A 21,900-nucleotide genomic window follows, 5' to 3' on the forward strand; every position below is an offset into this window, starting at 1 on the left:
TTTTGAGACGATTTAAAAATAGATATTTTTGGGGGGCTTATTTTGTAGAGACAGGACAGTGGATAGAGTTGCGTTTGGGGAGAGAGCATGGGGAATGACATCTGTCTTATCCAACAAAGGCAATAATGGCCGAAATGAAAGTGAAACGAATGTGGCACAAATATTTACCCAAAGTTTCAGAAAATCTGCAGAAGCAAATATTAATTTATGCAGTTCCATCCAATACTGTCAAGCAAATATAAGGAGTGTCTAATCATAATCTAATCATACTACTTTCACTTCGACTAAGGCTTTTTACGGCTCTATTTTACCAGTAACTTTTGAGATTATACTTTAAAAAACACATGATGGCAAGTCGATGATAAATTCAAGATTTAACCGGTGGTTTCCAGGCTTTTTGAGTTGAAACCTTAAATCACTGCAGATGTCTGTAAGAGCATGTCCATCCACCTGTTCAGTGGAGATTCTGGAGTCTGTCGGGGCCCTACGCAAAAATCAATTGGGAGGCCCTCCAACCAGTGTTCAGCAGGGCAATGAGAGGAAGTGCTATTAGATGGTGAAAAATAGAATTAAACAACAGAGCCGTAAAATGCCTTAGTCGGAGTGAAAGTCCAAATTTCCTACAGAAACAAAGAGTTGAAGAAGCTGAAAGTAGCTGCCCAAAGAAAAACTGAAGAAGAGTACGAGTACCTCAAAGTGGGTACAGAAGAACCGTACTTGAGTAAATGTGCTTTCCTTTCATGGTGGGCCACCGTGCTGAAAATCTGATTGAAACCAGAGAGGAAAGGCTATCGAGCTATTCAGCCTCCATGTTGTCAGGGGTTCAGATTAGCTGTCACATCGCTGAGGGAGAAACAGCTGAAGATTGGAGAGGCTGATTTCATCTGAATAATTTCATGCTTTGACTGGCAGAGCTCGACGCGCTCCGTCCCAGGACTTTTGACGTCAGAAGATGATAGACACGGCAAAAAATAATGACCCAGGTGGTGCAGACTAACGCACGAATACAATCATCAGGAGGAGGGGGAAATAAGACAACAGATGAAAAATGAACTCACATTCATTGCAATGAAGAAATTCCACTTGGCTTGGTTTTTTTTTTCGAGTAGACAAAAAGACAATCTTTATTTGTGTGTTTCTCTCCTTGCTCTGACGTCTGTGTTTTACTTTTGACTCGACTGACTTTAATGACTGAGGTCAGCATCCACAAAAAAACACCACAAACAGAAAAAAAGAAGACAAACTCATACATGACGCTCAGACCTGGAGGCCTCCTACCTACCACTACCGACCATGGATCACAAACCAGAGAAGAAGAAGAACGATAGAAGGACAGCATCAGTGGAATAGAAGAAGAGAAAACACATTTTTTTAATCTTCCACAGGCTAGACCCCATCACTGCATCCCACACAGGAGTAATTAACAGTGATTTTAAATGCTACAAAAATAAGATGAAACAGGGAAGGAAGTGCTTCCCTTTTGTTTGTGTGTGTGTGTGCATGTGTGTGTGTGTGTGTGTCTTTGTACATGTGTGTATGTGCATGCCATGTCTCTGTAAATGTCTAGGTCTGCATGTGCTTTTCTACATATGTCTGCACTTGTGTGTGTTTATCTGTACATGTGTGTATGTATGTGTGTGTTCACAGTGCTTGCTCATAATGTTCACTTCCCAACATTAAAGAAGTCTCAGTCCCATGATGCACACACACTTTCTCTCCCCTCCCACCCACCCCTGTGCTCCCCCCCCCCACCACCACCACCTCTCTTTGAGCTGTTCCCTTTATAGTCGTGTCCATGAATGCTCCCACAGTCTCAGAGGAACAGTCTTGTTATCAAAGACTGCATGTGTGTACGGTAGTTATGTCCGTGTGTGTGAGCATGTGCGTGCATGTGTGTTTTTTATGATGCTACCACACACACACACACACACATACACCTCGCCTGGTTTGCCACAGTCTATGTGCTTTCCCTTATTGGTTTAACCCTCAGACCCGGGACCAGTTTTCAGTCTGTGTTTACGTCCATCGTGATCCGGCCCCTGGCTCCGAGGGCTGGTTTCCACTCAGTTTCACCTTTTGGGTCCATTTATCTCCCGGCCTCCCTCGAGCTAATCCACCAACGAAGGGAGAAACGGTGCGAGGAGAGAGGGGGGTTTTTTCTCTTTTGATGTCTGAAAAAAAGTCCCAGGGAGAGCAAGAGAGCGGTAGCAGGGTGTTTTGTTGATTTTTCCCCCATGAAAAAATATATCATCATTACAAACGAGATTGATCTGAAGGATTCACAGTGGTCATGCAACTTGAGTGTCGCCTCCTTCTTTTCTCTCGCCCGTGCCGCGTTCGCTCTTACGTCACCCACCTCCTGCCCGCCCCCTCCAGCCCCTCAAAATCCCCACCGATCCGATAGAAGTAAGTGACCACAGTTGTAATAATACAGAAACACAAAGAAGTGGGTTACCAGTGGTACATTCATACATAAGAAAGTCACTTTTCCAAACGCCACCCGAACCCAATCGAGACATTAGACAGTGCTGAATTAAGCCTGTGCTGTCCAGGCTGTGATAAATGCTTTGTTTAGAAACATGAATAAGACAAAACACAACCCACCTGAAAATATACACCTCATCAAAAACCCACCCGGAACACCCACCCACCCCCTCACCCTCCCACTGAACCAGCCTATGATTATACTTGTCATTTTAATGTGAAATCTGAGTTTCTCATAAAAAATAAAACTGTGATTTCTTTTATATCACATTTCTGTGAGTCTACACTGCTCCTAAAATATCAACACATATAATATTACATTTCCCATACGGCCATTCAAATCTGTGCCCGCATTGGTTTTCGCTTTCTCTTCTGCACAGCTCGGGTCACTCTTCTCCTCTTCATCTCTGTACATTTGCTCCTTGCAGACTTGGAAAAGGTCCAGATAATATAGAATTTCAATTACAATGCAAGCTTGGCCACCTCCAATTCTTGGTTTGACAATGGGACAGCAATAGGAGAAAAAATCCAATTTTTGTGCATCCAGGCCTGTCGCTTAATGCATCCTGCCGTGATTGCATGATAGGAATTTGCCCTGGAACGACAAGTTTAATCATAGCTGTGGCTAAATCTACCCCATCAGCCGCCAGGAGTCAATAGTCAAATCAAAAAAAGGACCCCCTGATATGAGTGCAGAGACATTTCCCTTGTGTTTCTCAGCTGAGAGGTGCTGTTCATCCCAAGAAATCTGGGATCAGAGATGGAGGGAAGCTTCCAAAAACGACCAAAATCCTCTCAGCCAGGCCTGGAAAGTGTGTCCGTGGCTGGGCATGGGAGGGGCTGGCAGTGGGGGTGGTTGGTGGTCGCATAAGGAGGTGGAAGGTGGGAGGACAGAGACAGAGGGCTTCCCTGAGGGGTGGTGGATTAAAAGAGGGACAGCCAGCCCAGCCCAGCGACCTCAGGGTGGGAGCTCCAAGAAGAAGAGGAGAGGAGGGATTGGAGGGGGTCACACCCAGGAGAAGAGGCCCAGGAGCAGTGAGGCCAGGGCTGCTAACAGGGCCACGGACCCTCCTGGCCTCCAGCTTGGACCTCCGTCAGTCAGGAAGGGCTCAGGAGAATCGTATCCCGACCCATCTGAAACGGAGAGAAGAGAGAAACGACAAAACATCTGTGCTGAGGAAGACACACAGACAGATCAAAGACAACAACAACAAAAAATGAGGGAGTTGATTTAAAGAAACACAAAAAAAAAAAAGTGGAACTGTTAAGAAAGGGAAGTGTGGAAAAGAGTGACAAAACCACAATTCTCAAACCAGTCAAAAGCAAAGGAAAGGCAGAAGGGATGTCAGAAAAAGGATGAGGGTAGGAAAGAGGAAGGAGGGGGGGAGTCGACAGCAACAGAGCTCTGCAGGGGGGTTTAACCAACCTAATTACAGTTTAATCACACAGACTCGGAATCTGGAGCAGCTGACACACACACACACAAATATGCCGAGACACACGTTCAATCACACACATATGCAACCGCTCACAGCTCACCCCAGTGACAATATTTCACAGATGAGATGGAAGTTGCAATGTCAGACAGATTACTTTAAGAGCAGAATCTGCAGAGAGGAGCTGCAGGAATGTCAGAAGAAAAGAACGTATGTTGTTTCAGTAATTATGGAGGAGAAGAGACTCTCCCCCCCCCCCCCCCCCCTCCCCTTTAGCGCAATGTGGAATGATCTGAGCCTGGAAAGCTGCAAAGGCCGACTCTCATCCTTCTGCTAACATCTTCAAAGCCGTGTCATTATCTGGGGAAGATGAGCGGGTACCTGGTTTCCTCTTAAGTTGCTCTTTAGGCATTAGGTAGAATCCCCCCTTTGACAAGACTTACAGGTAGATTTTTCTAAAGATAGCACAAGTGTAGCATAGTGCCTGCTGTAGTTTGATTCCCATGTATTTTACACCCTTCTGTTAGGTTATTTTAAGTGGCTCAATCATAGGCACACTGTAACACTTATGTAAGAAGGTGCAATAAACAACATTTCCCAAGTTGAATTCTGCTTGGAAAAAGGCAAACATATTTCATTTTTTTTCACAAGTCTGACACAGCCGGAGGAATTTCATTAAAACATATGAAGTGCCTATTATTAGATTAGGCTTCTACAGTATGCATTGGGTGTTATTATTTGATTACTCGTTTCTTATGAGCGGTTCAAGCTTGGCAGAGTAACGTGGAGGCTTGGTTACATTTTTTTTTTTTTTTTTTAGAGAGCACTTTCAGCCGGCTCTGCTCTCTTTCTGCAAGGACAGAAGGTCTCCCTCACACCCAGAGTGATGTGATGTGATTTGATGTGAAGTGCGTATGCCACTTTGTGCCTGTGTGCATGCGTCTCATAGTCTGCGTGGATATGTCAAAATGTGTGTGTGTTTTCATTGTGTGTGTGTGTGTGTGTGTGTGTGTGTGTGTGTGTGTGTGTGTGGAGGTGTTGAAGTGTTGCCTGGCTGCTCTGTGAATCAGAGCAGAGAGTGTTGCCGGGGCATTCTATCAGACCTCTTATTCCCCTCTAATTTTACTTTGATAGCCAATCTGGACCTTTAAGTGTGTGTGTGTGTGTGTGTGTGTGTGTGTGTGTGTGTGTGTGTGTGTGTGTGTGTGTGTGTGTGTGAGTGAGCGTGTGCATGCTGGTGTGTGCGTGAGTGTGTGTAGTCAGAGCGTGACTTACCTGGAGGTCTGACATACACCTTCAGCTTTAGACATGCTCGCCCCACATGGTTTGGGTGAGGAGACGCTGTAAGAAGCAGAGAGATTGAAAGAGGAGATTAGTTGGGAGATGAAGCGATTTGTGCTGCTCATTGCACTCCCAAAGTAATTGAAAACATTTAATATATTTTTTGTTAAATCTTGTTCCCTCCCTGAGTGCTGCGAGGCTTATTATCAGGTGGTTGGGTGGACTGGGAGTTTAAAGAGACAGTGCTATAATGCTTTATAGCCCTGGGGCAGAAATAAGATTTGGCTACCTGCTATCTCCCAGCTGTCTCTTCTTTCTGTATTACTTTCAGCTACAAGTAAACACAAATTAAGTGAGTAACATTGTCCTTAAATGAGTTTATTTCACACATGGTGTGTGCTGCCAAATGTAATAACCCATGTTCATATTTTTTTTTCTTGCCCGTTAAATAACAATAACCAATAATGAATGTAGTCTACACACAAATAATTTGATATGAAGCTAAAGCCTGATTATGGATCATTCTTTTTATAGACCTCTATTGATGTACAAAAAACTGCGACTGACACTGTTACATATAAAAGGCGTAAATCTTGGGCAAACATGGGCATTGTAGTTTAAGGCAGATTGACATCGATGTACAACATCCACAGTTTTCAAAATGAATAACGGGTTTCTAAACTTGTCCTCAAATAATAATAGAAAGAATTACATAACTTTTTTTTGTCAGATGCTGTAAGGAATTCTAGTTTGCGTCGATTTTGGCTCCCCCAGTGGACAAAGCAGTGCATCTTATCTTTTTCACGATTGTAAGTCGTTTTTTTTCTTATTTATTACAAACAAACTTATCCGGCTTTCTTTTAACCGTCAAACATGTCCCTCATCAAGAATCATTAGTATGGTGAAATGAGGGCTGTTTCTGTTGCTGTCTGTCACTTCTTCTGACACCCACCAGGCAGCTGCAGTTTCAGGCATTAATAATGCTGATGGTCTTATTTGCTTTATTGAGGTCATAAAGAGGCATCAGTATTCATTCCCGTCTGTTTCATAACCTGTAAAAAGAAATCCCCACAGGAGATTTAAATAATTATGCAGGGCGAAGCTAAATACCTTTATGCATTAATTAGATATCTATCCACAAACAAATTGATTTTTTTGTTTAAATTTCCATATGACATGTGTTTGAACTCACCATAGTGAAATTTTTTTATAGGATGGCAGGAAGAACCAGTAAAATAACTGATACAGTGAATATTACTATTCTGCACACATTCAGTGGAGAATCTTCTTTTAATGTCTGCAGGGCTTTTAGGCTGACTTCTATTGACGTGGACATACTGACTGTTGTTGACTTTTTGTCTTGTTTAAATAAAAATTATAACAGTGAAATAAAGAAGAGCTTTCCATTGTAATTAACATAAAGCAAACCTGTCAAAGTTGATTATTAAAGGGAGTCATAAAGCAGGGAAGGTATTTGTTCTGTAAGTTAACCCTGGGTAATTTGTTGTAATTGGACATTAATGTAGTCATTAAAGCAGCCCATTACTTTCTGTAAGACATTTATTGCTTGGAGCGGTTATAGAGTTTCTTAGATTATGTCCTTTTAAGTTCTCTTAAACCCACGCTCCTGAGCTTGTGAACTCCCGTAAACATTGTTAGCACTTCAGGCTATGTAAACAAGTCTGTGAGGGATTCAGTCACGCTCACACCTAAAGGGAAATACAAGCTTTTTCTAAAATCGACCTGACTCGAATGTCTTTGGAAAGGTGGGGGGGGAGGAGTAAAATGCATGCAAATTCCCCACAGACGCAGATCCCTGTTGCTGAGAGGTGACAGTGCTAACCACTGAGACACCGTGCCGCCCCGGCTGAATGCCGAAAAAATGAGAAAATGTTAAAAAGTGTCTGTGATTCAAACTTCAAAGTGGAGTAAATGAAATTGAATCTGGGTTTTTAGTCCCACCTCGCTCTGATGTGAAATAGAACTGGAGACCTTAAAAGCAGACGACGACTGACACTCTGACCGCTCGTGCATGCAGACACACACACACACACACACACACACACACACACACACACACACACACACACACACACACAAAGACACTCAGATATGAGGATGTGAAAAAGACACACTGGTGCTTTCAGGAGAGTGCGTGGAGACCTATTGGCCTTCTCCCTTGAGGAAGTCCGCATCGTCAGAGCCCACAGTGACCCAGGAGAGCACCATCATCAGGATCCACAGCGCACAGGAAATAAATCTGACCCTCCCTGTGCCCTCTCCTCCCCTCTCTTTCTCCACACCATTCCTCCCTCCTTCCATCTATGTGCCCTTCACCTCCTCTACTCTTTCATGGCGTCCCTATAGTCCACTTCTTTTGCCTCACTTTTCTTCAAATCATCCACCTACCTTCCGAAAAAAAAACCCAGAAAGTTTAAAGTGGTCCCCTATGAGGCTTTAACAGCTTTGGATGGAGCTATTTCTCCCGTTGTGTGTCTTTGTTCAGATTCCCTACAGTTTCGCTGACAAGTGGCGACAATACTGGTAGAAAAGGCTGGTAAAAAGGTTCATACAAACCAACCCATATAGTCCTATACCTGTTTTTCTATGGAAAGCACTAAGTCAAATTGGTTAAAAAAGAGAATAAAAGTAGAAAATATTAGTTTGTCTTTTCAACATGCCCTCTTGTGAAAACATTTTTTGTTTTAAGAGTCAAATATCTGCTCTCCCAGCACCTCTGTTTCCCAGCGTATGCACAATCCGACGTCTTCTGAAAACCCATTGAAAATCACTCAACCTCATCAAGTGGCAGCTGGGAGAAGTGAGGGGCGGAGCCGACCTGTCAACATGTCAGCCACATGACAAACACACGCACACCAGCCTGCAGACATGTATGGGAACACACTCACACAGGTTTGGCCCCACATTGTCATCAAAGGATCGATCAGTTTTAATTTTGAAGCGAATCTACTCGGATGAAACACACACACACACACACACACACACACACACACACACACACACACACACACACACACACACAAGCACACACTCATCACAGGGGCTGGATGGTTAAAACTGTCAACATGCCTTTGTTCCACATCATTTCTGACCTGTGCATGTGTGCGCGCACGTGTGTGTGTGTGTGTGTGTGAGAGAGAGAGCAACAGTGAGGCACAAAACAAGTGAGGTTGTCACTCAAGATGATTGACATGGCCTTTCACACACACACAATTGCTTGACAACTGACCCCACAACCAGCCCACCCCTCACACACACACACACACACACACACACACACACGCACACACACACACACACACACACACACACACACACACACACACACACACACACACACACACACACACACACACACACACACACACACACACACACGCTCCAATCTGGTGGAATATACTCTACCCTCAGGGGTCCCAGAAACACAATACTATAGTCAGCAACTATACAACTCTGGAGGGGCCCTGTCCATCCTTACATGACACTGAAAACAAAAGAGTGTATTTTTGTGTGTGCGTGTGTGTGCGTGCCAACTGGGAAAAATGCAGTAGGACATCGGTGTTATCTTCGCCTCTTTAGCGCTCTGACTCTTGCCTGCTGTGTCTTTGTTACAGTGCCGACAACAAACCGGTGCAGCGGAATATTTGCAGTTATTTAGTTCTCATTTTTGAAAGTTACTCTCTTGACAAATAGACTCTCTTTAATCATCCCTCTCAATAATTCAGCAGTCCACCGCATTATATTGGTTTTTACTTATTCTGCAGCATCAGAGAAAGAGCCTGACCACTGTTATGCTTCAACAAATTGAATCCAAACCTGTGTCATTATCCGTCAAGGAAACTATTTTGCCAGGCTGATTGCTTCCTCCTTTCTCTCTCTCTGAAAGAGGAGAATATCGCTGCAAGGTCAGCTCCACCGTCTGGTGGCGGAGGATCCTCATCCCATTATGACCATGGTGAGAATGCATCATCACCTACTAAAAAGGTTAAGGTCAGTTTCAGCCGACTGTGCAGTTGTAACACCAGGGAGAATTGAAGAGACCTGTGCTCCTCGTCTGCAGGAGGACGATTTTTCTTTTTCACAAAAGATATCAGTGACAGGTAGAGTTTGGTATGACGTTAAGAGAGTATAGCTCAAACTGAACTACACAAAGAAGACTCTTTCTAACAAATAACGCTTGTCATTACAATCTACAGACAAAACTGAGTAGCTACCAGGTTGCTTTGACTTTTTGTCCAAACCAAAGACCAGTTACTTACAAATTATGGGCTGTGGCCCCCTGATGGGCCTTGAAGGTACTTCAGGTGAGTCGCAAGAAAGCTTTACATTAAAGACCACAATATTTTTCAAATTTACAATCTATCTGCAGTGATTTGTTGGTCCTGATGGGACTATTTTAGACTCTATTTTAGTTTCAAGGGCGAGGTGGATATAACCGCAATCCTGCAGGGGGCGACTGTACAGGTTTTAAAGAGTTTCTAGAATATACAGTGTTAACCAACAGTAATATGAGTTGATTGATCTGCTCAGTATTATTGTTCTTAAATCTTTATGGTCTCAATCACCAGTGCTAAGTCTTCCTTGGCACCGTGTGGCCATAAGAGATATAAAACTTTATCCTTTAACCTGTGGATGAAATGTTTCTGCTACGGCGACCTGTCAACCAGGATAGAGACCTAACAAGCGCCCAAATACTGAACTTGAGGTTCCAAAAAGAAGTTAAACTAGATGACACCACAGAAGCTGAGTCCACTTTTGAAATACAATCTATTGTTCAAACACAAACCATGCATGGGCCGACATTTTCTTGACAAGTGACCTCTTTTGATTGTGTGAATTATGACTGTCTTCTCTCTTGTGAATCATTGTCCTTCCCAGCTGGTCCCTAACAGGAAAAAAAACTTGTCACAAGAAGCCTCACACATCTAACAGCCTCCATGTCGAAACAAGTGTCACTTCTCCGTGCAGCACCAGGAAGTTTGGACATTGACAGAAACACTTTTGAAAGTCAATTTGATGCGCTTTTCTGTGATTACTCACTGATCTTAGACTTAAGCGTCCGGATGCGGTAAATCTATCCCTCCCGCTTGGCACAGCGAGCAGCTGAAAACAATGTTTAAGAGTAATTTGAGGCTTCTATTTGTCCCTTGCCTGGAGGTGGAATGATATCTTTTTTAGTCGGTTCAGAAAAACAGTCTCAGGGGGTTAGACCCATCTGTGATACTAATACATCACTTGTTGAAGTGAGGAGAAACATCAATAGAGCTAATATAAAAATGATTACAAACTACGCCTGGTGACATTTTTACCACTTTGCTGAGCACACCACTTATGATCCCGACAGAAGCCGAGAGACGCATCATGAAATACAGCGAGTGAGGGAGCGAGGGAGCGAGGGAGAGAGAGAGAGAGAGAGAGAGAGAGGGAGGGGAGGTGTGTTTATGAGCGCCTGTGGGTGTGCGAGCGACATGGCAGGCTTTGTTTGAGAACTCTCTCAATCAACTTCTGTTGATTGCACATTTACATATCGTTTACAAATGCATATTGAACAGAAGCGCGGCTGATACACAAACACATGCAGGAGGGTGGATACACACGCCTCACGTAGGCACAGGGCGACCAAACAACAGCATCAGTACAAAGGTATAAGCTGCACACTTTCTCCATGTCCTGAATCTCAATCATCACTGAGATTTAACATTTTCCATTAAAGCTCCTGTGAGGAGTTTTTTTGTTCTAGCTCCTTATGAAACAGCCTGAAATGAATATTGATGTGTCTTTACGATGTACAAAAGCAAATGAGACCATCAGCATAAAGATTCAATATTTCTAATAGTTTTCTTTTTATGTCTGAAAACGCTGCTGTGGGGTAGGTGTCAGATGAAGTGATTAACAGCTCGCTGCAGAAGGAGCTTATTTTAAATTTTCTCCACAGCAAAGAATCACGATGAGAGATACATTAGAGTGTTGAAAGACATCAGGCTGTGATTATTTTTGATCATTAAAACACCACCTACAGGGTCAAAGGATAAGCACGCCCCTTGTACAGAGGCTATGGAAGCTTCAAGCGGGCAGCTCTAGTTGGACTCCAACCTGCAGCTCCTTTTCTGCATGTCGTTCCTCATTCTTTGATCCCTGTTAACAACTCTATCAACTGTCCTGTCTCTAAATGCATGAAAGATTTTTTTTAAAAACCCACTCCCTACACATGTACAGGACACAATCTGTGGGACGCTTTGTCCACAGTGGGCGCCAAACTCGACACAAACTAAAAGTTCCTCATAGGAGCTTTTTTTGAATTGCCCCCCGGGGACAAATAAAGTTTTTTGAATTGAATTAAATTGAATTTAAGGAAAGTTACTGTCAGGAGTTTTTCATTTTTATAAAAAAGGCATACATCCCCCCCGAACACACAAAAACACACAAAAAGACTTGCAGAGAACCCACAGATGTAATAGTACTCGTGTCCAGGCCTAAACTCGAAGCCCAGGGAGAAGGGGGTGAAGAGCTGGAACTTCTCTGAGAAGCGCAGGGGCCCATCAGGACCGCTGGGACGGTTGCACTCCCAGCGCTTGAAGCCACGCATCCTGTGCTGGCAGGAGGTGTAACCCTCATGGTTGACCATGAACAGGATGTAGCGCTCCATGCGCCCGTGGGACGGAGGACCCTCGTAGTAAGGACAGTAGATGTCCAGATAGTCATTAATGTTCACTGCCACCCTGTACTCTCCGTGCCAGAACCTGCGAGACAAAAAAAAAGAAGAAAACAAATAAATGACTTTTTTTCTTCATGAATACAAATGAGAACAAACAGGCTCAGGAATATGCACACAATCAGTGTGAAGAGGTGAGCAGGCTTCAGAAATAGTTTACTGAGAGAAAAACCTGATACATTTTCTATGATACTATGAATATTTACGAGCCATATTGGATTGCTGTGTGATTGCCCAGCCTAGAGGAGTCTGCGGTGTGTGTCCACTTAGTGCAGTCATGCTGTGTACTGTAATTATATCAGATTGTATGTTCGCTCACAGGGCATTTTTGTGTTTCCACATGAAGATCCAAGGTCAGAATCGGAAAAAAAAGAACTGCAACCCACAGAGACACAACACATTGCTCAAGGACTCTTCAGCAAAACATTTTCTGATAGATGTGTTTTAAACCACATAAGCGATGGAAGTAAGAAAATAAACCCAGAGGAGGTTTAAAAACAAAACAAAAACAAAAATACAATTTCTTGATAAACAAGAAAATCAACAATAATTCCTGCGGTAATGGCAAAAGTTTGCATAGAAACAAATACAGCCCTGCGAGCAATGCTTCATGGGATTTATTAGCATGTTTAGAATCTACTCTCTTTTTCTTCTTTCCAGTGTTTGAATGGGCCTTTCATGTGATACTCAAGAGAAGTGGGTCGTGTGATGGTAGAGAGCACACATTACTATCCCATCCCCTACAGCGGGGTATTGAAGCGGGCCGTGGTGAATGTCCGCTCAGTTCTCTACACATGCAGATCACTGTCTCTCCATTTTTGGCGGGTATTTTCCCTCGCTTTTATTCCTCTTCCTCCTGCTGGCACCGAGTCAACAAAGCTTGTGAAATAGAAGCAGGTAACATATGGAAATACATGAGACGATGGCTCCCCAAATCCCCTCTCAACCGTCTCTGCACAAGCAAAGCAAAGCAATACATTAAAAACATATGGCTGCTTTTTTTTTTTTAAATATTCCAGGCCTCTGTTTGTGTTTATGTTTGCCTGCCAATGTTGCTTATACATGCAAACTGAACTTGTGTTTACAATGGGAAAGTCACTGGAGGGAAACCGTCTTTTTTAAAGGGATAAAGCTGAAGATATTCTATATTTTTGTTATTGTCAACAAATGCCTTAAAAAGATGTAAACAATATGTGCCCTGTCTGTTTCTGCGTACCCCATCTTCTCAGTGGCTTTATCTTTTTTTTTTTCAAAAACTAAACTTTTCAACATCAAAAAAAAAGGCAGAAAATATGTCACATAACAGCTGGATACTGCTTTTTACAGTTTTTAAGGGGATGTTTATTTTAGTTGCTGATTAAAAAACATGTTTATGGTTGTGGAGGAACCCCCAGTGCAACAGAAGTTCATTAATTTGTTTGGACAATGGAAAAAATGTCCATAGAACAGAAGAACGAGTTTGCACATATTTGCCTCTAGGCTACACAGACAACACTTGTTAGTAGAATTAATTATTTGTTGTTTTTTGTCTCTACATGGGGTTTGCTGACAGTAAGGTAAATACAGGATTTAACCCAGCGTACCCTTCAAAACTCTTCTTTGCAGGACAACCTCATGTTAACAGCTCCAGTATGAGTGATCTTTCAGTATATGTTAAAAAGAAAGGTCTGAAAGCTGAGTGATCAATCAATATTTGACATCTTATACTGAATCTGTGCTCAGACATGTAGCATTTGCTGAAACACAAGTCTTAAAAAACATAAAGATGTTGTTTTATGTATAGATCGGCTTTCATCCTCCTGAGCAAATACAATTTCAGCAGTATTTATATTTCACATTTGAGATATTTTATTCACTAGCAATCCATAAGTAATTTGTCCCAAGGGCAGGACTTAATCATCTTTCTGTTTTTGCATCGTTAACAACCGAGAGCCTTTTCAAAATTCAAATTTCACTTTGAGAAATCCTTCAGCAAAACGTCTTAACATTCAGAAGAGTAGTTTCAGATTAATCAGATATCGGAGTGTTTTTATCAAATCTCTTTTGGAGCATATGCACATTTTTTGCATCTGAAACCCCCTTACTTTGTCCTTTGTCCTGCATGGTTCTCGTCATTATCATCATCCCCCAACTTGGCTAATTTAATTGCAAATGTTTCCAGGGCAAATACATTTAAAAGAGCAGCCGCTGCACGTTATCAAATCTTGTTTTCTTGATGCTCGGTAAATTTGAGACGTCGGAAAAATGTCTTCAATCAGATGAAAATAAACAAACCCAGTTGTCGGGCAATCTTGATGTCTCAGATGGCGCACACAGATTGAGCTTTTTAAACAAATTCATCATCTTCCCACCTCACCTTGGCAGTAATTGATTGCTTGGAATGAAGACATTTTGGTCTAAGCACTCTTGGTTAGCAGGATATCTAGCTTTGGGACAAATTATCCCTATAACGGCAGTCCTATCCCTCTCCCAGAGGGCAAATCAGGAAGTGAGTTAGATGTGAAATGAGCGCCTTCATGCCTCGGTGCTCTATCAGAGCGAGTTTTGCAGGTTCTAAAGGGATCCTTGAACAGATCATTTAGAGGCATTGATCCACTGGGGAGCTCCACTCAGCTCTCTCCGCTCCCAATCAACTCTGATTAACAACTAAAAAGGGAAAAAGCAGAGGGAGAAACAGAGGGAGAGATGCACAGAATGAGAATTAAAAAAAAAAAAAAAGGCTTAGAAGACAGAACAGAAAGGGGGAGACGGAGAGTAAAGGTAGAGGGTGAGGATATAAAAAAACAGAGGGAGAGACAGAGAGAGAGAAAACTAATGAGACTTTATGAAGTAAGACGAAAAAAAGAAAGAAGAGAAAGGAGGGAGCAGAGGAGGACGAGGTGGCCAGCTGGAGGAAGAGCAGATGGAGGAGGAGTTTTTCTGTCTTTTATTTCAATTTGAACGACTGTGGTTTTCCATCTCAGACAAATGTGCTTTGCCTATTGATTGTGCACGGATACATTTGTGGACGACTACCATCTGAGCATTAGCACTTTGGGTGTATAATAAAGTGTGTGTGTGTGCTAGCGTGTCTGGGTGCAATGTGTGTGTGTGTGTGTGTGTGTGTGTGTGTGTGTGTGTGTGTGTGTGTGTGTGTGTGTGTGTGTGTGTGTGTGTGTGTGTGTGTGTGTGTGTGAGCTGGGTAAAGTGGGTCTCGTTGAGTGAGGATGCTCGATCCAAGAAAAGGCTAATGTGCCAGGATACATTAGGTTGTATTAAGCCACTCAGCACCTTGCCCTGCTCCTGTGACACCGTCTGCATTCCTAATACACCATGGCCAGATGTGTGCATGTGTGCAGATGTGCATGTGTGTACGTGCAGGTGGGTGCAAACGCACATCGAGCTGTTAAACAGTACATGTAGCGGTGCAGTTATGTGAGGATGAGACTGTGTGTCCCTGCATCCCCCCTTCCTCTTCTTCAGGCTGCATGTCATTCAGAATTAAACACACACACTGCACTAGCCAAAAAGACATGGGAATGCACTCTCACTTACTGCATGTCTCCTCTTCATAGACTCTATGTCTGTGATGTGTGTGTGTGTGTGTGTGTGTGTGTGTGTGGGTGTGCAATTTCCACAGGTATTGGGGTGTCTTTCTTTCAGAGTGCATGTTTGTGATCATACTTTACTGATTATCTAAACCAAATCAAACGTTTTACCGACTAGAAAACATTCACAGAATTTGAAGGGATAAGCAGAGTTCTGCAGAAGAGCTTTAAAATGCAAGTCATGACTCACAGCTGAGTTTTTATCAAATGCATCAGGTACCAATAAAATATATATTGGTATTAAAAATTAAGATTATTGGGGACAAGGGATTAAAAATAGGGCATTTTGCAGGAAATGGGAAATAAATTATTTCTTAAGTGCTTTTGGGAGCATCACTGGTACACCGAAGTTTTGTACAAAAGTTTCCACAGCCCTGATACCTGTAAGAAATCCTGTACATTGCAAAACTGTCTGCAATATTTTAATTGCTCTGTTTCCGAGTTCTGTTCCCAGGAGGTACTCAGTATTTAATAAAAGTTGTATAATGTAGTGATACATATTTTATATACAATTTACTGTAAAGTGGCCTGTTGTTAATCTCCTGTTCCAATATTCTCGTTCTCTTTCCCTGTACTTACATTTACCTAACTCATGCACAGTCGCTGTGATCTGTGGGCTAAATTATGACAAAAATGTCATATCATAGACTAAAAATGGACCCTTATGAATCTAAAAAAAGCATCCTGTAGTTTGTTTTTTGGTGACCTCCAGTCATTTAACTACTTACTTTACTGCAGTGATGCACAGGTGTATAACAGGATGTGTGATTTAAAGCTATTTAGTCCAACGATTTTCAACTACACAAACGTTTTATAACATTATTATTTGGGTCGGCAGTAGCTCAGTCTGTAGGGACTTGGGTTGGGAACCGGAGGGTCGCCGTGACAGCCCCCTTACTCTGAGACCCCTCCATTAATGCATGTCTATAGAATCCTGTTTGTGCATGTGTGGGTATTTCGGCCTATGAGTGTGTTCACTTTCATTAAACAGAGTGTAAAACCGAATTTCCCCTTGCAGGATTACTATTATTATAGGGATTAGTTGAGTATTTTTAAACTAGCCCATTTCAGCTTGACTGTTTTGCTAAAGTTGGCAGCAGCCAATTTTAGTTTGTTAGCTGTCAGTCAACAGACAGTCAAGTCAGTTTTGAACTGACCACCAATGTTAAAAAAAAAGATGCCAAAGTGGAAGTGCAAAAAAAAGGTGCAGTTCCTCAAGTCGCCACTTGAGGCTGACTGGGAAAGCCAAAGGAATCCCCATTGAAACCCAAAATGGTCATTCTTACAGCACTAAGTGACTTTAATAGCGCAGCCATTTGATTATGTCAGGGCTAAGAGTTTGAGATAATTGGCCTTATAACTGTTGGCTTTGTTTTCATTGTTTGTAATATGTTAGCTGAATGGCGAGCTAGATATTAGTTATTTCAGCAACCAAGATATTCATTTGGCTTCTACCTCTTTACCTGCTTCTATAATAGCTGGACTTAGTTGGACTCAGCATTTCCAATATGGCAAGGGCCTTTGTTGGGCTCTATCACGCCTCTTCAGAAGCCAGTGGTGACGTCACTGAGACTACGTCTATGTTTTATACAATCTGTGGTATAGCCAGAGAGGGCAGCTATGCATTACTTATTAACTGTTACTCTTCACCCGATAATATAAAATACCTTTAGAACAATATGCATAATTTCCTTGCTGACTTGCCATTTCTCATTCCTTTTCTTTATGTTTAAGATAACCCCCCCCCAAAAAACCCTCTAAAAACATCAGGGCTCCAGCCTCCAGCCAAATACAGACGAGGTGGGTGGAATCTCATTTGCCATGGAAACTTTTTCTGATGTTGGGAGTTGCTTAGGCTTATCTAGAGCATCTGAACTCCTCGAAAGTCACATTGCTGTTGAATTTATTTAGAGTATTTTTCAATTCCACGTCAAACAAAATTAAATTTGTCTCCAGACATCTCAGAGACTGTATGTCTCAAAAGCAGAACTACAAAAACAACAACAAAAACAAACATAGACCTCCAAAAAGGGAAACACACTCTTTGTAATCTGGGTAGGCTGACCCTTTAAGACAGAAATGTCAAACTCAATTTCACTAAAGGCCACATTGGAAAATGAGGATCACATCAAGGAAAAGACAAATATAGTTCATGCCATGCTTTCATTCTAATCAAAAATAAACTGTCTTTGAGCCTTCTCTGAACAACTTGGTCCACCAAAAGCCCTCAAAAATAAAAATAAAACGTTGCTCTGACGTCACAGCATTAGACAACCAAAATAATTAATTCTGACTGCATTTGTACATGCAGGCTACCATACTGCCAACTACAACCTTGTTTTACAAGATTGAATATCACAACTCAACGATAGGGCCTTTTATTTAAAAAAAAAAAAAAAGCAGACTGAAATACATCACAGCAGTTGTGCCAATTAGCAACACAGGTTAGGTTAGCATATTTTCCAGTGAAGCTCAAAGTACTGAGCTGTAGCCACTTTCAGAATGATAACAAGATGTTTGTCTGTGAGACGAGATCTGTGAGTGGATCTGTTGATCTTGGTCTCAGACAATATTACTCGCACAAATAAATTCTTCCAAACATGCTCAGCAAGAACTTGACTTAAGGCGTAGCAATGGCATCATGTTTGGAATGGAATAAATCGTGCAAAATGGGCCGTCTAATCAGAGTCACACTTCGCAGTCAGAATCAATCTATCCATCTATTTATCTATCTATCTATCTATCTATCTATCTATCTATCTAGTGGACATTGGTATTATTTAGTTATCAGTGTAGTAACCAGGATGATCCTTAGCTGTGTGGCTATGTTGTATCACTTTTTCGAATCCATGCTATGCCTAATTGTTAAGCTAGTCGCAGACAGTTTGTTTTTATTAAGCAAAAGAAGCCCACGTGTGGTTTCAGAGCTTTGGAGCTAGCCTGTTGTGCCTAACAACAAAAAAAGTGTCTGGAAAGTTAAATAATGAGAAAATTAGCTTAGAACAGAGGATTAAGGTAATGGTTCTCACATTACACCTTTCATTAATACATTTTTTGTACAAAATTGTAACTGAACTTCAAAAGCCTGAGTGTATAAGAACAACTTCATCCTTAGAATTGTATGAGAGAAGACAAACTTCGCCTGCAAGTTGCAAACTTGCAGGCTAAAATAAACATCCCCACATTTAGCAGACCTGAGAGCACCGTGAATATTTATGAGCAAAAAGTAGCAAAAACACAGACAGCGCCAATTTTCACTGGGATTGTCAGGATTTTTTGACAAACAAAAACTTATCCCGGCATAATAATTTGACAGATGCTAAAACACGGTGGCACAAAGTTCTACATGTAGAGGCTTAAAGGTAGCTTACAGCGAAGTACAGTGCAAAATTACAGAATCCAACTAATCCATTTATTCATCGTGTGTAAACTTCTACCGCCGCAAGGACGAACATTATTTTCATTTCTTATACTCTGGATGATAAGACTTGATTACCTTTCATTTCCGGAGAAAGATAGGTTTTTGTATTTTCTGCATATTGACAGTCAATAATAATTTCCACATGTGAAGCCACTGAAATTGAAGAAAAATTGGTAATTAGGTTCAGAAAGGACAAACAAGAAGATAGATATTAGAATTGTTTTGCTCTGAAACTCAGCAGTGCCTGATTGAACAAAAAAAAAGACTCTTAAAATATTCCCACATAAGACTGGTGTTGAAATTCTTGTTGTTCAGCTTTTTTTGGAACACTGCTTCAAGCGTATTCGTTTTAATATAGTCTGTGTGTAAATCTGTGCAATATGATATGATGGGTTGCTTAGTTTTCTAATCCCCTGATGTCTCACAGATTCTCCCCACTGTTTCAGTGCAATTGAATTTTCTGGCGAGGTTAGCACCATGCTGCTCAAGGACTTGGCTTTTGGCTGCTGGCTCTTATCTGGATGTAACAACGCTCCTTCTGAAGGCTTGGGGCCCAGTGTGCACAATGCTTGTGCACATTGGGAAAGAATTAGTGTAAAATGGTTTTAAGATATTATGTGCATATTTCAGGTGGATAAGAAGATAGAAATGCACAGTAGGTGTGTCTCCATGTACAGTAATGACTGTGTGTTTCTCTGTGTGTAGTGGCCACTTCTTAGTATTCTGACACCACTGAGTCATCAGCATCATCTTTGACATGGCTGTGATCAAAGCCTGTGGTTGGAGAAGCTTCGGATGTTTACCATACCTGCCTTCGTCCTCAACAGCCGGCATGATCAGCGGATCAAACATCAAAGGATTCTTCGCTCTCTCCCACATTCTTCCCCCCCAGTCTCTCACTCTCCCTATATCACCCCCATACATAACTTTCTCCGTCTCTCCAGCTTCACTTGATCTTCCCCTGTCACTCTTGTTGATGCTTCATTCATACAATGGCCTGAAAAAAAACCCAACTACATGCCCTTGTGTGTGTCAGTCAACTCAAAAGCTTTCCCTTTGCTGTCAAGATTTTTGTTCTAAGATGCTACCAAAAGCTATGGGGAAAAAAAATAGTGATGCAATGTTTTGACCTACAAGTCTAGGGAAAAAATGATAACCCTGATAGAGATCAAATGATGTCCGAAAGAACAGACTGAAGAACATCATCCTACAGGGACGCATTGAGAGTTTTTTTACATATAGTTTTGTAGTGATTGGGTTATCTCCTAAGTGTTATTAAAACTGTCGGCTTTTTGTTTGTTTTGTAATAAAAGGTTGTTACTGAGGCTTTCCACTTTTCTATCTGAGTTTTTTCCACCTACATGACCACTTTGCCTAACCGTAAGCATTGTGTTTATTATTGTAACCATGAGGACCAATCGTCCGTAATGCTACTTCTGATGTTACCAGACCATGAAATAGGCCATTTCCAGTTATTGTCATGACCATTAGACTGATTCATAAAGGGACCACTGCACTTACCAGTAGACCAGAAGGTGTACAATCATCTTTAATGATCACAACACATCTGGACCTTTGTTCACATGTTGGAATTATAAAACGTGATTACTGCTCTTTAAATGTTTAAAGATTACTTGTTAAGGTTAAAAGATAATGTTTCAATTTTCAAACAGCTCTCCCAGGACAATAATCAAAGAAGTGAAGGTGTGTTACTGCAGATGTAAATAAGCTCATATAGCTTACTCTGGTACAATGTGTCAAGGCGACATTTATGTTTAAAGATAGAGTGAGTTGGTTTTTCCTAAAAAATAAAATAAAGATTAAAACAGAAGTAATGCCTCTCATTCAAGGGCCAAAGGAACACAACAACTTGCCCCAGGGCAGCAACTTTCAAGTGTCACTCCTGAAATCTGCCGCCCACCAAACCACCAACACTATAGCCCCTATACGACCACAGAATCAGAGGAGGGGTAAGACGGCTTACAGTGGCACTGTGTGAAAAGAGAGGCTGAAGTAGAGGGAGATCTAACTAGATTTTTTTGCTGATGCTGATGCACTTCCTGCCCTGGGCCCTCTACAGATCTTTGGCCACTTGGCAATTGCCCGGTTGCCCTAATGGTTAATCCGGCCTTGCACTCAATCATTACTTATGGGCCTGTGGCGGTGACTGTGTCTGCAGAGAGCCTGTCCTCTGCTTGTATTTTCATGTTTTGTTTTGTTTTGGTTGACATGGGACATTTCCGGGGCGAGGAGCTGGTGTGTTTCCTCCGGCCAATGGCAGTGCGCAGGTGAGTTTAGGAGTGGATACAAGTCAGCGATCAGACCGGTTCAAACCAGTGAATATGACGGGCGTGGACCTAGTGGCAAAGTGCACACGTTGGTAGCTTGGTTCACTTTCATCCATTACTATGATGCTACTTATCTAATCATTAGTGCTGGCAGTAATAAGCAAATGAAGTGTTAAAGTGCAAACTTCTCTATGAAGTCTTTTGGAGTTTTCAAAAAGATCTCTTGCCAATTTAAACACCACTTTATATTTCTATGAAGCTAGGCAAGTAGGAAAGGGTTGACAAATCAGGGATGGATCCATTTTAAATTTCCGCTTTTCCAGTTAAAGGCAAAACTTTGGAAGATTCAACTTTTGTTGCCAACTTCTATCTGCAGACACAGCGGGTGATACTTCCTGCCAGCTCTGAGTTTATCATCATTGGCAGTAATGAAGATCCGTTGCGCTTTCTACCACATACCATTGCACCATTATCTCTGGCTTGCCATGGCCAATTCCCGGCGCTGTTGGCTAAATGAAAAACTGTCTTTTAAATGTAAAAACTCATATTCACCATCTGAAATGTGCACACTTTTACCTCATTTGGTTTTCTGGCAGGAAGAAGCTGCAGCGATGCGTATGTCTGTTAGCGGCATCACTTAACGTGGCTGCCTCAGTCTGCTGCGCTGCTG

The 21,900-nt window shown here is 41.9% G+C and overlaps 1 protein-coding gene across 2 annotated transcripts in view; it reads right to left on the reverse strand.

Annotated features, from left to right (window-relative positions):
* Nucleotides 1-1,347: 1,347 nt before the first annotated feature.
* The window catches only part of efna2a (ephrin-A2a), an 86,591-nt gene continuing 66,038 nt past the window's right edge, over nt 1,348-21,900 (reverse strand). The window contains exons 2-4 of one of the 2 annotated variants that reach the window (XM_020627095.2): nt 11,670-11,962; nt 5,196-5,261; nt 1,348-3,618 (exon numbers count right to left, since the gene is read on the reverse strand). In XM_020627095.2, the coding sequence (XP_020482751.1) occupies nt 3,491-3,618; nt 5,196-5,261; nt 11,670-11,962 (487 nt within the window). In that variant the 3' untranslated portion in view covers nt 1,348-3,490. Of the gene's footprint in view, nt 3,619-5,194; nt 5,262-11,669; nt 11,963-21,900 lie in introns of both variants that reach the window. The other variant, XM_065966287.1, reaches the window with a different exon arrangement.

The sequence above is a fragment of the Labrus bergylta genome, chromosome 18 (assembly GCF_963930695.1).
Source record: "Labrus bergylta chromosome 18, fLabBer1.1, whole genome shotgun sequence".
Lineage (NCBI taxonomy): Eukaryota > Metazoa > Chordata > Actinopteri > Labriformes > Labridae > Labrus > Labrus bergylta.